Source organism: Gekko japonicus, unplaced genomic scaffold (assembly GCF_001447785.1).
Source record: "Gekko japonicus isolate JY-2015 unplaced genomic scaffold, Gekko_japonicus_V1.1 scaffold463, whole genome shotgun sequence".
Taxonomy (NCBI): domain Eukaryota; kingdom Metazoa; phylum Chordata; class Lepidosauria; order Squamata; family Gekkonidae; genus Gekko; species Gekko japonicus.
Genome location: NW_015160224.1, coordinates 991,266 through 1,007,493, shown reverse-complemented (window position 1 = coordinate 1,007,493; position 16,228 = coordinate 991,266). Strand labels below are relative to the sequence as shown.

Sequence of the window (16,228 nt, the reverse complement as noted above, 5' to 3'; positions counted from 1 at the left end):
TCTTCTCGACCTATGAACAGAGTGGGACGAATAGCGATCCCAATCAGAGTAGCCCGCCGGAGTCAACCACGGCATGGATGGTGGATAAGCTTCATACAGGTACCTCAACTGTCGTTGATCCCACGACATTGGTGGTGGTGGTGGTGGGGCAGGAAGACTCTTGGGGAGCAACTTCTGGACCGTGGACATCTGGGAGACAAAGCAGCAGCCCGTCTGTGAGAGCCGTCCCTGTAGTCTCGGTCGTTGATATTGACAGATTGACCTTGCAGATATGGAGGGTGACGCTGCGTGTCACATGAAGTATATCGGTGCCGACGTGGATCGATGTCGGGAGCTTCCGATACTGTCGATGTCGACGAAGTCGAATGAGCGGGGAAAAGCTCTGCACCCATTTGGTGACTTAGGAGCTCCGCCGTGTCGATGTCGGAGTAAGGACGCTCCATTTGTTGGACGGGGGAATCCAATAGTTTGATGGTCGGTATCGGTGGAGGGGCTTGGGCCTCCGATATCGATACTGCCGTTGGAGTGGGAGGCACTTTAGGTGCATCACCCAGTGCAGACACCACTTCCTTCCCCTTCTTCGCTGCCTTCAGGGGCTTGGACGTGCCCTTCTTAGTGGACTTGTGATCCTTACTTGCCTTAGCCTTCTTTTTGACTGGCGTGGAAGCGGACGATTGTGCCTTCGATGCCGATAGCTTCGGCGTTGGGTGGTCGACATTGGAGGCAGGTCTCAATGCCGGAGCTGTCGATGTTGACGGTCTCTCCTCCATCGCTGAGGCAGGAGGAAGGGCCAATTCAAGCAGCGGCACTTTAAGCCACGCAGCACGTTTTTTTCTCGTTTGGTTGGAGAAACGTGCACAGTGGTGACAGGACTCTGGCTGGTGAGACTCTCCGAGGTAAAAAATGCAGAGGGTATGGCGGTCGGGAGGAGCAAGTTTGCTACCGCAACCCCTGCACCTATTAAAAATCCCCACTTCTTCTCCATAAAAGAAAAGAAGATGTGGGAACGTTTTTTTTGGGGGGGGGTAGCCCGAAGGCCTGAGGTAAAGTCCCCTCAACCGAAAGCAAAATATTTGGGTTTTTTTAAACTGTTTTTGAAGAAGAAACAAACAAAAAATAAAGTAAAAGAAGTTTGGAAATCATTCCTAAGAGCTGTGAGGTGAGCTAATAGCGAACCGATCATACCGACGAAGAAGAGGTCTACTCAATGCAGCGGTAAGAAAGGAACTGGCGGGATGTCCGCACCCACCCCTCTGGGCCTGTGCGGTGGGGTTCCTGCGCATGCCTGAGGGACTGGGCGCGAAAATCCGTTAAAAGAGTTTGCTACAGCACCGATCGATCCAGAGCGTGCGCACTGAATCCCATGGGTGTGAAGCACAGAGACTGCCCTCCCCCTATGAAAGCACACAAGAACAGCAAATACCCCTCCCTTGTCACCGGTTGCTCCCTTCCCTTTGCCCATCTGCGGCAACAGGAGCTCTCCTTCCTAGGGGAATCCAGAGTGGAGGTTCCAAACCAGCCACAGTACAAAAGCACTCAAAAAGTTCTGTTGCTGCAGCCAAGCTGAATCACAGTATCACATCCCTCCTGCAAAGATGCCTTCCTTCGAGTGAAGACAGTTTCCATTGTACTGCGATTTCAAGAAGAACTAATTAGATAGCTACATTTCCCTTTTTCTTTTCGGCAATACAAGGATTTGCACGCCTCTCTGGTTTTCTTTACTTGGCAGAATTCAGTTGGGGAGAGTGCTAATGTAAGGGGGCCAGATGTAAATAGGTAGAGGATTGTTTGGCCCGCAGGCCTCAGAGTCTCCCCTCCCCAAACATGCGCACACACACACACACACACACACACGAGTGGCTCATGAGCACCGCCAACTGTGCCATTATTCCAAATCCTCCTAAAACTCTATCAGCATGACCGCAAATCCTCTTTGATACACACCTGTACTTTAAAAGCATCTCCAGTAATCCGAAGAGGTTTATCCGCTCCAGTCGGTAAAGGGCCATCTTGGATCATAATCATTTTCACGCCTGTTCGTTCCTGCACATGCAACACGCAGACAATGGAAAAGCAAGAATAAATGGAATGCCAAAACAGGCAGAAGGCCATAAAAAGAGAGAGAGAGAAAATAATAACAGAAGCCCCAAAGTGCAGGTCAATAATCTGTTAAGCAGCTTGATCCATCTAGCTTGTCCTGACAGCTCCATTTTTCGAAAAGGCAAAAATCACAGGAAAGCTAGCAAGGAAAGACGTCGATGCACCACTTTGCTTTATAGGAAAATCCTCTCTCAGGGCACATGATGGGATCTTTGACCCACAAACCAGTCCACCAAAAGTCTGCTGCAATTCAACAGGCATGTGATGGAAAATGGGGCTAAGGCACAGAATTCCGCTTGCTGACAACAGCATGAAATATTGAAGGAAACCCGAGACTCTTTCCAACAACAGAATGCTAAGCTAGGCAGACCCTTGTTCTGATCCAACAAAGTTCTTTATGTTGATGTTCTTGAAGTACAACTTGACTAAAAGCTTGAAACTAAGCAACACAACCACAAGATCACCAGTACCCCAACACCTCACTTTCGCTGTTTAAACTCAGTCTGTGAAAGCAAGATGAGGTTCTTTAACTAGAGATGCCAGTACAATCACCCTATTAGGGCCACTGTAACATCAGTATATACAGTGAACAGTTCCAGATTGGGCCAAAATGCGTCAGGTCATATATAGTTCCTTTTGTGCATTTGTCACTTTGACTATACCATGAGGTTCTACTTGGACCCTTACAAGGTTTTTAACTGCTTTTGACATAGACACGTGTATTTTTGTCTATCATTATTGATGTTTTTAATTTTTGGCCCCTTACTAGTTTTCTAAACTTCCTTTGGAGGTTTTGGCTCTAAATAAAACCATCTTCCGATGCCTCCTGAAGACTGAAAGTGAGGGGACGAGGCGCACCTCCCTGGAGAGGTTGTTCCATAACTGTGGGGCTGTCCCTGAAAAGGCCCCGTCTCTTGTGTACCCACCCAATGAGCCTCTTTGACCGGTGGGAGAGTTAGGAGGTCCTCTCCCTAGGATCTCAGCTCCCAGGCAGGAACTAGGCTCTTTTGTTAATGGGTTGGATCCAACAACTCCCTTCTGCCAAGTCTTCCTCCAGTGAAAGATGTTCTCTGTCTATGCACTGGACAAAGACTTGGTAGAAGGGAGTTGTAGGACCTGAACCTGCGTTACTGTGCCAAGCGTCACGTACTCCAATGGTGCCGTGGCATAGTCAGAAAGCAATGGACTCTGCGTTAGATCTTGCAGCTCTGCTCCTCTATTAGAGGTGCTCTCTGGAAGAAACAGAACCTCCCATGCCAGAAATATCCTACCCTAGTGGAAGAGACCCCTGTGACTCAACCCTCTGCCCACAACTGGCATCAAGCATAAAGCACTTTTGTCTGCAACGATGTGGAAGTGGAGCGGAGCAGTGGAGGAAAGACATGATATCCTGCCTACCTGCAGCTGCTTTATCGTCTCTCCACCTTTGCCAATGACCAGGCCCACTTTGGATGCCGGAATTAGGATCTCCTGGATCGTGCTGTTGCCGTCCACATCATTGTGGAAGCCAGGCCCATTCCGACAGCGGTCCACAATTTGTCCCAATAGCCGCTTTGCTTGTCTTTGGAGGGGAGCCATAAAGAGAAAATTCAAGGGGAAAAAAACCACAGTTATACTGCACTCTTCCCATCTGGCTGGGTCTAGGCAAAAAATATCACTGGGATGCAGGAAGTTTGGGGGGGGGAGAAAGAGAGAAAGAGAAATGAGAAGGTAACTGGCAGTCACTATGGCAACTCGGCATTTTGGATCAGGCTTCTTCGCACGTTTCGACTCTGGCGTCAGGGTGGGTGAGGAGAAGATGACAAAGATGCAGAGGCCTCTCAAATGCTACGTTCTCACGTAGTGTTCTGGAAAGGCCCTTCCACTTAGCCCACCCAGTCAGACTTTTCGTTTGCTGATTCCAACCCTCCACCCCACACACATACCATTCTGAGAAACGTCCAGGCTCCCTACTTGGCCAGGGCCTAACTGCTACCCTCTACTTGGATGGCTGTTGACAGCTATCCTCTGCATACACGAGGAGAGGAAGGGAAGATGCCCATTTGGCCCACTGCTGATACAGATGGGCTAAGGGACGGCCAACACTTGCCTCAGGGCAAAATATTCGCTCTGAACACCAGGAGCACAAAGTCTCTTTGGACTTCCTGTTTGCCTGGCTAATGCTGATGGCTGGTGCGGTACCACCAAGTGCCTTTAGTTGATCCCCCAACTCCATCGGCCAGAACTGAGAGCCAGTGACGGGCCAAGGAAGACCCAGGGTCGAATTCCTGCTCCAGCGTGAAGCTGAAGGCCCGCCTCTTGGAAGGGTTCCGGTAGGGATCAAACAGGAGAAGGGACGAAGCTTCTGGGAGGAAGGGCCAGAAATAAACACACTTCACAAGAATAACCGGGGGCCAATGACCCTGGGTGGAGTACCGCCCGTCTACAGTACAAGATGAGGGGCCACCCACAAGATGCACAACAGACCCTGTGCGGGTCCACCTGGGCTGGTTTGTGCATGTAGGATTCCATGACATGGTGTGGACGAGGCCAGTCAAAATTGTGGGTCCGAGCTTTGTGCCACAGCAAGGTCCACGGGTTTTCCTGCTAGGGAACCTCCCGCCCTCCCAGGTGACTGTACCACTGCTTCCTGCAACCCAGGGTGACCACCAGCAAACTACAGACCTTCCCCCTGGACACTCCTGTGCACAGCAGTCTCTTGTTGGAAGCGTCTACCATGGCACGTGTAGGACAGAATAAAATTCAAAGGGTTACCCGACAAAACCTTCTCTTTCCCAGCCTTGGTTTCCTATCTAGCTCTAAAGAGCCAGATGTGTAAGCAGAAGCCAGACAGGAGGCCTGGTGCCTCAGCACAAGACAGGCATGGCAATGTAAGCGTCCCCTCCTCCACCATCAGGCACACACTTAAAAAAAAAGAAAGATCTTACAGCTTTTCATCATTTCCCTTCTTCCTCCAAAACATCCATTTAGAGCAAGGAAGAGGGAGGAGGGAGAAACCCACCTCAATACTAGCAAAAAAAATCCCATATTGCTTGCCCTATAACATGCACCTGTCAATCATACTTATTCCGCTTCAACGCTTGAGGAATTACAGCCCTACAAGACCTTCAAATGCAGAAACAAAGCAGACTTTCTTTTTTAAAAGCGCAATCTCTAAGGCCTGAGGATTTCAAGGGTCCTTCCTTGATTTTCTTTTCAAAGCACCAAAATGCAACTCTTTTAAAAAAAAAAAATTAGAAGATTCTGGGATGGATTTGGAAAAAACCCACCTACCCCAAAGGCTGGGGGACAGAAAGAGCCGCTCCGTTTTGTTAAGTGGGTTCCTGAAAGCCTGAGGCTCGTGGCTCCAAGTCCGAGTGGGGAGGTCCTCAAAATGGCTTGGGAGAGGCAAACTCGGCTCCTGGGGAGGGGGAGGGAGGAAAGACTGTCCCTAAAGTTTCTACAGGGCTAGAGAGAGAGCGCAGAAACCCCCCCGGCTGGGCTGCCACATGGTAGGATCTTGCAAGGAGCTTGGGGAGAACCCAACAGAATGTGGGTGGTGTTGCGCCAAACTCACGGTGGTGATCGGGGGATTACTGACATGCACGGACCAAATTAAACGAACTGGGTAGGTCTCAGGCTGGGGGAGAGCGGGAGGGCGTATTTTTGCTGCAACACCACCCAAGTTTATTCAGGTGTTGCTGACAGTGCTCAGGACCGCCTTCGTGTGCACTCCCTGCCCACATTCAGGTGGAAGGGATGGCCAGTTCAAAAGGACTTGGGAGCCTGCAGGGGTGAGGGAACAGGCACAGGAGGCATTCCGAGCAGTCAGGGAATCCAGTCTTGTAAACAGCCACCAGCACGTTCGCCTGGGGCAACCTGCGTCTTGCTCCAGGTGACCAAAATAGAGAAGATTTTACAAAGCGCAAGAGAGCTCGTTTTTGTACTGCTAACATGGACACTGGCAGGCAGGATTTCTTTGGAGCGTCTCAGCTGTGTCACTGTTTACAAGGCTGGCATAATCAGATAGGCCTCGGGTGCCCTAAAACATATTTCTGTACGGACCAGTCTGAATTAGGAAAGGGAAGGAGGGTAACATTAAAGGCAGCCTTGGACAAGTGAACTCAGTCTGTTCCAGGAAGCTTTGGAGAAGAGTGACTGTTTGGCTGGGCAGGGGCCACCCCTTTTTTGTACGGGATAAACGGGAGCAGCAATGCAGAGAAGAAAAGAGTTAAGGGGTGTGTGTGTGTGTGGGGGGGAAACAGAGGAGGAAAGAGGAAAGAGGAGAGAAGGGAAGGAAGGGGCTTAAAGCAAATAATACATTTTTAAAAGACTCACTCAATGCTCTCTGGTGTCCCAGTGAGCACACAGGGTCTCTCGGCCATGCCGCCACTGTCTACAAAGACAAAGAAGAAGACGACACATGTGTGGGGCCCATATCACAGTTCTCAAACTACCACCCTTCGCCAAGCTTGTGATTTGTGTTTTAATTCAGATTTGCAGCCCGGGCTGTAGCTCGTGCGTGAACAGAACCTGAGATCGGCACCATAAAAAGCTCAATTCTGCTCCTGGTAACAGATTGTGCAAAACAAGACCATTTTTGCTTAAATGCCTTTGTTTTGCATAATTTATTCTGCTTCTTGTAGCTACGGGGGAAGACAACCTGCGCGGAGCACTGACTCCCAGAACCCCACTCCCCCAGTAGGCAATCTCAGCCGGACACCTTCCTGCATGCAGAGATTTCAGTGGGTACAAGCCACCTGCTAGCATCACCAATCCCACGAGGGCTAGAAAATAGAGTGTGTCGGGATGCACAGTCCTGCCCCCAACACAGAGCCCTCGGGTGTGCCCAGAATTGCAGGAAAGCCAAGGAGAGCCCAACAGTGCTGGGGACTCAGTATTATCAAGGTGGCAAGGTGAACCAAAGGGCTCAAATGTTCACGTACCATCCAGCGCCTTAGACATGAAGCTCACCGGGCAAGACTCTTTCAGGCACATGGCTGAACCGACTTTCCAGGGCTGGAGATCTCAGGTGGGGAAGGGTAGGTGTGCTGCGGAGGAACACTAGGAAGCTGCCAAGCCAGACTGCTGGCCCCTCTGGCTCAGGGGCGTCTATTCTGACTGGCAGCAGCTCTCCACAGTTTCAAATACAGAAGGTGTCATGAGCCCCCAAGTTCTCAGACGCGCTCCCTGCTGGCTCCTCTTTGGGCCCCTGCACAAATACTCCTTTCCCCGGATGGCGTCTTTCCTCACAAGGTGAGATGTCCCGTGGATCCCTCCCCACCGTGGCTTCTCCCTTGCAAGCCTTCTGAGCTCAGGCCTCCTGGCCTCACGTTAGCCTGCCTCTGCCTCCAGGGGTACCAAGGCCCAGCCTCCTGCGTGGCCCAGACTCTGGCTTTCCCAAGTCTTGCAGCGCTGCCTGTTGCTGGTCCCCCGACCTCTAAGGGCTTCTGTGACTCCACCTCCGGCCCATACCTTCCCCCCGCCTCCCAGAGCCCGGCCAACTTGTCCCTCCTCGGCTTGCTGCAACGGCAGGCTGCCCCAGGCCTCTGCCACGCTGCCTCCAGCCCCACCACCACCTCCCCCTCCCAGAAATCAGGGTCCCACCCCTCCCTCAGCAGCACACTGCTTCTGGGCCAACTATGTTCACTTCTGGATGGACCTCCCAACACCTGTGAGATCCTTTAACTGGAGATGCTGGGGACTGAACCTGGGACCTTTTGTAGGCAAAGCAGGCGCTCAGCACCCGAGCCACAGCCCCTCCCTTCTCTCCTCCTGTTATTTAGGTCATCAACCAGTGAACATATGCTTTCTAATAAAATAAGTCTATGTTTAAAAGAAAATGCCCATTTCAAAGCAAAAAAGCCTCGCCGTTAAACACTTTAGAGGGTCTTGAGATTGGGGAGGATCCACATGCTGTTCAACATGTTTAGCCTGGGAAAGAGAAGGCTTAGAGAGGACATCTGAAGGGCCGTCATGTAGAAGATGGAGCAGATCTATTCTGTCTTGCTCCGGATGGCAAGACTAGATCTAATGGGTGGAAATTACAAGGGAGTTGATACCGGCTAAATATCAGGAGAAACTTCCTAACTGTAAGAGAGGTTGAGCAGTGGAACAGTCTGCCTCGGGAGGTGGTAGAGGCTCCTTTGCTGGACGTTTTCAAGCAGATGTTGGACGACCATCTTCCGGGCATGTTGTAGGGCTATCTTTCGGCTATGCTCCTGCAGAGTGCAGGGGGTTGGACTAGATGACCTGCAAGGTCCCTTCCAACTCTAACATTCTATGATTCTATAACAGTCAGAGTGCCAGGTGAGTCCTGGAAGTACTGGAGTTCAAATCCCCAATCATATGTAAGCTCACTGAATAACCCTGGGCCAGTTGTGCTCTCTCTCAGCATAACCTACTCTGCAGGGTCGTTGTAAAGATAATAGGCAACTCCCAGGAGGATTAGGGAGATAAAAACCTAGCAGAGATAGGAAAAGACCCCCAATCAGCAATGGCCATTCTGAAGTCCCTGAGGAAAGAACATCTGAGGCACCTGGCAGCAGAGTGCCAGGATACCAGGGAGGAGAGGAATAAGGGGTCAAAGGCGGCGTGTTCAGAATGTTGCAAAGTGCTCTGAGGAACTTGTGGCCAAAAGGCAGGATGTGAAACGCAACAAAATAAACGATGCACTCAAGGGACGTGGCAGGCGGCCCGCGCAGAAGAGGCATTCCCTGTCGTGTGACAGAAGAGAGAGTGCCTCCTTCACGCTGGAGCTCGCTGTCTGTGCTTTCTGTATTTTTTTTTTAAATGTAAAAAGAATTGTTGCCTGATAAAGCCAGAAGGTGTTCTTCTGGGCGATCAAGAGATTTTTAAAAAACTGATTCAATGACGCAGGCCTTTTCCTTGTCATTTACTTTAAAATAGCACACACACAGCCCCTGAACTACCCAGCTCTTTCAGCACTCTTTAGGTACTGAGGTGAACACTTCCAGCTTCCCTTATGTACCTTTGTCAGGCAGCTACAGGTGCTCAATGAACGTAAGCAGACCGGCCACTGAAGTTTCCCAGGGGGCCACTGCCCTAAAGGACAGCTGGTGACTAGTTTGTAGCACTGTCGGATCACTCCGCTTGGCTTGCTCTGGAGCCATTTTAACTTTCCAGCCAGCCCCTGCCAAGGACACCAGGAGCCGGTGGGCAAAGACACCATCACGCCCCACCTTCTGGATCAGAGAGTTGCCCCCCTCAGCTACTCACAGCCCCATGTTCAGAGAACCTAAATGCTCTCCAGACATGGGAGTGGGTTTTTTTTAACGACTTTTAAGACTGGTTTTTTTCATTGCACTTCGAAACGTTGTCTTTCAAACCTGTTCTCTCCAACTACATCTCCTCTCACTGGTCCATTTATCTTGTAGCCCTGCTTTTTGAACGGGAAACTGGAGGATTTCTTTATTGATTTTAACGGAACCTCTTGCACTCGCTGTGAGTTGCTTTCAGAACTCCAGTCAAGAAGAGAATGACAAATCTGATGCCATCAATCTGGAATGACGTTTGCAGCAACCACCTGAAGACACATCCTGTCAGGCAAGAGCCAGCGCACCCATTTCAGCTGAATCAAGCGGCAAAGCTTTTTCCCGTGTGAAGGCAGTTGAAGTTCATGCCTGAATCCTCCGGGAGCATGCAGGAGTCCAGCTGTCCCGGTCTGCCTGGGGCCCATCTCAACCAATGTCCCGGGCAGACATCCCAAGACCCAGCCAAAGTCTAGCAATCACACTGCAAGGGCAACCTGCTCCACAGGTAGGCGACAGAAGGGGGGGGGATTATCTCATACCTGGAGCAATCTGAATTTTGCAGCCCGACTCCGCCTGGATCCGGGAGATCTGCTCGCCACCTCTGCCGATAACTGAAACAAAACCCAGGATGTAACCATCATTGCTTTCAGAAGAGCAGAATGAGTTTTGACTTCAAGAGCAGGCAGGCAGGTTCCAGACTAGTTGTCCATGGAACGTGGCCACCGCTTAGTCAGCTCTGGCTCTGAGGAATGGATAGGAGATGTGTTCTGATCAACGATTCCCCTGAACTGTCCAAAAATACCCCACCACATTTGTTGCAATGGCTGCTGTGGGTTGACTGTGGCAGGTCAATGCATCCTTGACTCCGGCACTCTTGTTTTTGGCAGCCTTTCCAGGTTGACTGTGGCAGGTCAATGCATCCTTGTCTCTACAGGGGAAAGGAGGCACTCTTGTTTTTGGCACTCTTGTTTTTGGCAGCCTTTCCACTCCCACTGGTCTCAGCTCTCGTCCTGCCTTACCAAGCTGCAGGACAAGCACAGAGAGATTCCAGCGGGTACGGCTCTTCAACGTACGGGGATATTTCCTGGCACTGTGGCCCTCTGGGTGATTGTGACCTCAGGAGTGTGGGAGGCAGCAGCCCCGTGAGGGAAAACCAGCAGGTGGAAGCAGCAGGACAGGAGGACAAAGGCAACTGGGGGAATCTAAGAACCTGCCCGACCACTACAGTCCTCTTCGGAGGCCCTGCTTCAGAGGCTCCCACCTTCTGAGATTAGGTGGGTGGCAACCCAGGGGAGAGGCCTTCTCGGCGGTGGCACCAAAGCTCTGGCACTCCCTCCTCTGTCCCCTTCCGCTGCCCTCTTCCACCTGCGGGTGAAGACTTCTTTGTTTCATTTGGCTTCCCTCCATGATCTTTCCTTCCTAACCACGGGTTTAACTGCTGTTTTCATATTTTGTATGTATTCTAACTCTGTTTCTTAGATGTTTTAATGATGTGAATTTGCAGCCGATTGATTTTAATAGTTCTAAAATGCAATTTTATCACGCACGTTTTTAATTGTTAGCCACCTTGGTGGCCCTCACAAGGGCAGATAGACAGGATACACATTTTGCAAATAAATAAAAGTGCAAAAGGGTTTGCAGGAGGGCCAGGGGAAGCAAGACACTGAAGACGGAGTGGGTAGAAAGCACTTTTGGCGGAGAGAGCAAAGCAGTGACAACACACGCTAATAGCTGGCTAAAAAGCCCAGCCAAAATTTGGTATTACCAAAAAGTTAAACTACTTGGGGGGGGGGCACAGAATGATAGGACAACTCTTCAGGGTGAAGAAAGCACTGTGAAGGTCATAGACCTTGACCAAGGAAGGAGCCACCCAGTACAGATGCAGCTATTTCCAATACAGCCAAGCAGCAAAATGCAAAGTGGGGATTCTGCTAATGCCCTTATTTCTGGAATTCCTGAACTGACCATGTGCTGCTGCCTTGTTCCAAGTGAGCATCTCGATCCAGCTAGTACTGGCTCTAACCAGCCGGTGAATCTCTAGAGTCTACAGTAAGAGTCTCTCTCTCAGCCCGGCCATCAGAATCCTTTTATTTGGAACTGGCAAGGACTGAAGCTGAGACTTGGGGCATGCAAAGCAAGTGCAAGGGATTCTAGCTTTAAGCAATATATGCTGCCCCCCCCCCTGACTTCCCTCCAGTGCAATTTTCCATACATTCATCACCTAGGCAGAGTTATCAGCAAAGTTTGCCATCTGGCTCTTTAACTGCAGGTCACTGTAGCAGGCAGGAAGTAACTAAATTATCCTCAACTGATTTTAAAGTTCACAGGGGGGGAAATGCATTTTCCCCACCCAAATTGCCTCATTTTCAGCAGCACTAATCGAACTCGTGCTGTTATGCCAAACACCTACCTATCATAATACAGATTAAGCTGGAACGGGAATAACTGTTCTTTTTTTGCAGGAAAGAAAATCGCCTCCACTGGAATACTTACTGAATCCTACCATCTTGTCAGGCACTTTAAATTCTTCAGTTATTACTGCCCTGAAAAGAAGAGAAAGGAAGAATCATGATCATAGAGATAAATTATAGCCTTCCCATAGATGGCAACAGTCATGGAATGCCATGCTTTGGAAGCTCGCTGAGTTCCAAGATGGTGAACCAGAGACAGAAAACTCTCACACCATGCAAGAAGGAAAGGGACTTTTGGCCAATGAGCTAATCTTGTCCTTGGAGGCCAGCCTTTGCTTTCAAACACACTTACAGAGAAGATTAACACAGCGTTTCCCAACCTATGAGTCAGGACCCAAAATGGGTCGTGGGCCTTGACTCCCTAATGGCAAGACCCCCTGCCCTTTCCACTGCTCTCTTTTGTATTTTGGAAACCAAGACCGGACCCTGGAAACAACATCATCTATTTTTTCTTCACGGCATATACGTGTTCATCAAGTGAAGTGTGTCCCGATGGTCACTAGACTGAGTATCTTTGGGGGTACTAGAGAGCGCAATGGAGAAGGAGAGGGTGGTCAGAGGGTGGAAGGTGACCTCCATATGCAAAGGGCTGTGCCTGTTGGGATGACACACTTGCTTAGGGTTCACAGTGGGGGCAGCTGTGCCCTTTGTGCAAGGTTGGTTGGTTTCTCAAAAACATCTGGTTAGCACCTGTAGAAAATAGAATGCTGCACTAGATGGGTGCCAAAGTCAGTTTGCCCAGGGCACCAAAAAACCTGGATGGGACACAATACCAAGTACATTTGGACTTGTGGGACACCACCACTGAAAAAGTTGGGAACCACTGGAATAGCATTCCTAACAGAACTGACATCAAGCCTCTTCCAGGGAAGGTGATCACTGGGCTGTCACACGACGTGGGGGGTAAGGGGCAGTTTGCTTGGAGAGGGAAGGTTGCTTGGCGAGCCGGATCTTTCCTATGCTAATCTGTAGGAAAAGCAGTAGCAGAAGACTGCACAAGTGGAGAAGTCTATGGATGACCTTCCAGTCTCCAGAAGATGGGTTTCAACTGCCCCCTCCCTCACATAATTTTCTCTTCCCCCAAAATCCAAACCTCAGGGCTACTTCAGTGAAGCTGACACAAGGTACAGAAGTAGTGTTTCAACAAAGCACAAAACTGTCCTCTAGACCTCACTGCCAGGAGGGACAGCAAAAGCTACCAGCTTAGACAAACCAGCATGATTTCGTCTGGTCCACAGCTATTACCCCCACCTAGGCCTGCCAAATCTCGCCAAATCGCGGCGGGGGATCTGCATGTCTTTGCAGAATCCTTGCCACGGGGACGGTGAGACGCGTTGCATCACCGTTGCCAGGACATGACGCTATGCGTCGCTCTGGCAACAGGGTTGTTTGGAGCCCCGTTGCCAGAGCGACGCGTAGCGTCAGATTCTGGCGGCAGCGGGTGCAACGCGTCTCGCTGTCCCCGCGGCAAGGATTCTGTGAAGACCTACGATCCCCCGCTGCGACTTGGCAACCCTACTCCCACCCCCCACTGCAAAATGGAGCCTCCACGGAAGTAGTATACATCCAGTGCTGGGAATAAACAGAGCACGTGGTTTCTGCACCCTACTCATGTGCTTTCCAGAGTTATCGGAGTGGCCGCTGCTGGAACAGAATGCTGGACAAGATGCAGCCCCTTGCTCTCCCCCCGGAAGGCAATTTTTACATTCCAGCCCCCTGCCCCAAATCCACCAGTACCCCAGGAGCCTCACTGCTTTTTGCACCCTCTTTTGCAAAGCATTTAACACAAACAGCTGTTGCTGCAGAAGCTGGAGGTTCGTTCCTTAAAACAAATGTTTGGATGTCCAGAGTACCACCAAGCACACTCAGGGGAGGGCAATGCATTTCACAGCCCGCAAGAGGCCAGTGTTTCAAGACCACAAGTGCTAACCAAAGGTTCCACTGATATAAAACATTTCTCCCCGCCCCACTCCAGCCTACTGAGTTCCCAAATGCTGCTCCTTGGAGACAGGAGACCCTTGGGAACATTGCGATAGGATGCAGTGCAAGATCGGGGGGGGGGGGGTCGTCCTCCACACATTTTCTGCTCCTTTAAAATGACCTCTGGATCTATTGGTAAAAAAAAAAAAATGCACTGGCTGTTCAAAGCAGTTCTTTGGACCCTGGCTCAAGATGCTGGAAGGGATCTGTGGGATGTTCTCTATTGACACAGGTGAATTCCTTTAGGAGGAGAAGGAGGAGGTTTTCCCTGTCACAAGATGATCGGGAAGAGGAAAGAACCTCCACCAGTGGAACAGATTCACAGGATTTGACCCACCGGCTTAATTCAGCCCAGCCTCCCACTTCAGCTTATCCTGTGTCCACACTGGCCCCGCCAGCCCTCGCCTCTTTCCTAGACATGCAGGCATGCTGGTGGAGCACAGAGTCTTCGCAGTTTTGCCACGTCCTCAACCTCTGACTTCTAACTCTCTGGTACAGATGGGTGGATCAATAAACAATTAGAAGTGATCAATAAATAATAAAACATAACCCACTGCTTACCTTTGATGTACCAGGGCCCCTAACTGGTTACCTACTGTGGCAGAGAAGAGAGAGAAAAGAAAAAATCAAAGCATTAGTACGGATAAACTAACTTCACCTCTATAGAAGAGAAGAGTTCTTACCATTTTCATGGAGGGGAGAGGGGGGGAACCCAAAAAAACAAACAAAAGGGGAAAAAAGGAAGCAGCGGCGGCGGCAGAGGAGCAGAAACAGCAATTTAGGTTCAGTGGCTGAAATGAATGCGTTACGTGGGACGAAAACAGGAGGGGATTTCTTGATCATCAACAGCCTAGAAGCAACGTGTCCAGCTGAACACAGGATAGGAAATTGATCCAGCTCACCCTCATGCTGAGAGGCACGGGAGAGAATCCTGCCTCCCTCCCCCCCAGCAAATCCCTGGAAAGTGTGGCAACTCCTTTCTCTCCCCCACCCCATCCTGACTGCCACAAAGGAGCCTCCCCAAATTAAACCCGATATAAAAAGATCAAGCAGATTGGTATTCATTTAAAAAAATGAAAATAAAAGAAGAAGCCAAAACACAGAGATTTGGGGAGATTTTTAGTCTAATCAACAAAGCATTGAGAGAGGGCTTATGATGACATACTTCTCTGGGTTTCTCTTATCTGTGCTCCATGGAGCCAACTTAAACGAAGACCTGTTAAAGGAATAGGGCGGTTAAAGAACCGTGAGCCACCAAGATGCAGGCGCTATCACATTTCTACTCAATAGGAGCAGGTAAACGGATGGTGTGGCACCCCACCCCACCATCTGAAAGCATTCATCTAAAGTGTGTGTCAAGTTCCTCCCCTCCCAAGACCACGTTAACCTCTCCAGTGTTAGGAAATTTAAGTAGATGTAAGGGATGGTGAGGAACCAAAGGAAGAAACTACACAAGACATCCTTCTGAAATGTCTGCACAGGGGAATGGGACAAGGCATCTGATCAGACATGGTTGAAACGTTTTGTGCACCAACTGGATAAACCCATTCACTTTTGGCTGGCGTGTAAATTCAAAGTGCTGGGGTGGGGTCTTTAAAAGCAGTTTCTTCCACACAAACATGAACACAAAAATGTGGGGGGGGGGAAAGAAGTCTTAATTTTCATATCTAAAACAATGAGAAATGGAGAGTTGACTGGCTTTATTTCACTATGAACTTTCATGGGTCACAGCCCATTTTGCCAGATAGCTGCCATCTTGAAATTAGCAATGTAGTAACATGAACCTCTTGAGAAGTTGAGTTTTGAATGTTTTCTTGAATAAGCAGAGTTGACATTGTTCTGTGAAACTAGCTTAGATTATGCATTTCTTAGAAGCTCTTGGCCTTAATTCCAGAGCTCACATTATCTTTTTAAGAACATAAGAGAAGCTGTCCTGGATCAGGCCAATGGCTCATCCAGTCCAACACTCAAGTGTCACACAGTGGCCAAAATCCAGGTGTCGTCAGAAGGTCCACCAGTGGGGCCAGAACTCCAAAAGCCTTCCCACTGTTGCCCCCCAAGCACCAAGAATACAGAGCATCACTGCCCCAGACATATTAATCTCCATGGACCGTGAGTGCAGGACCTGCCAGCAGGGAAAGGGGCGGATGTATGTGGCAGGTGAAGCCATAGAAGATATGAGAGATACCCTTTTGATTCAGAAAAACCTTTAGAATCAGAAGCTGATTCTGGAGATTTTCCTCAGTCTAAGGTCAGACTCCCTGACCTGGATAGCTTGTCAGATCTTAGAAGCTACGTAAGGTCAAACCTAGTTAGTATTTGGATGGGAGACCACCAAGGAAGTCCAGGGTTGGTACACAGAGGCAGGCAATGGCAAACCACCTCTGAACAGCTCTTGCCTTGAAAACCTATGCAGTTGACATA

The 16,228-nt window shown here is 49.8% G+C and overlaps 1 protein-coding gene across 4 annotated transcripts in view; it reads right to left on the bottom strand.

Annotated features, from left to right (window-relative positions):
• The window catches only part of FUBP3 (far upstream element (FUSE) binding protein 3), a 98,457-nt gene that overhangs the window by 34,562 nt on the left and 47,667 nt on the right, over positions 1-16,228 (bottom strand). For 2 of the 4 annotated variants that reach the window (XM_015411510.1, XM_015411524.1), the window contains exons 3-9: positions 14,970-15,020; positions 14,366-14,399; positions 11,847-11,896; positions 9,893-9,964; positions 6,418-6,475; positions 3,499-3,661; positions 1,945-2,043 (exon numbers count right to left, since the gene is read on the bottom strand). In XM_015411510.1, coding sequence (XP_015266996.1) covers positions 1,945-2,043; positions 3,499-3,661; positions 6,418-6,475; positions 9,893-9,964; positions 11,847-11,896; positions 14,366-14,399; positions 14,970-15,020 — 527 coding nt within the window. The remainder of the gene's footprint in view (positions 1-1,944; positions 2,044-3,498; positions 3,662-6,417; positions 6,476-9,892; positions 9,965-11,846; positions 11,897-14,365; positions 14,400-14,969; positions 15,021-16,228) is intronic. The other 2 variants (XM_015411519.1, XM_015411528.1) reach the window with 1 other exon arrangement.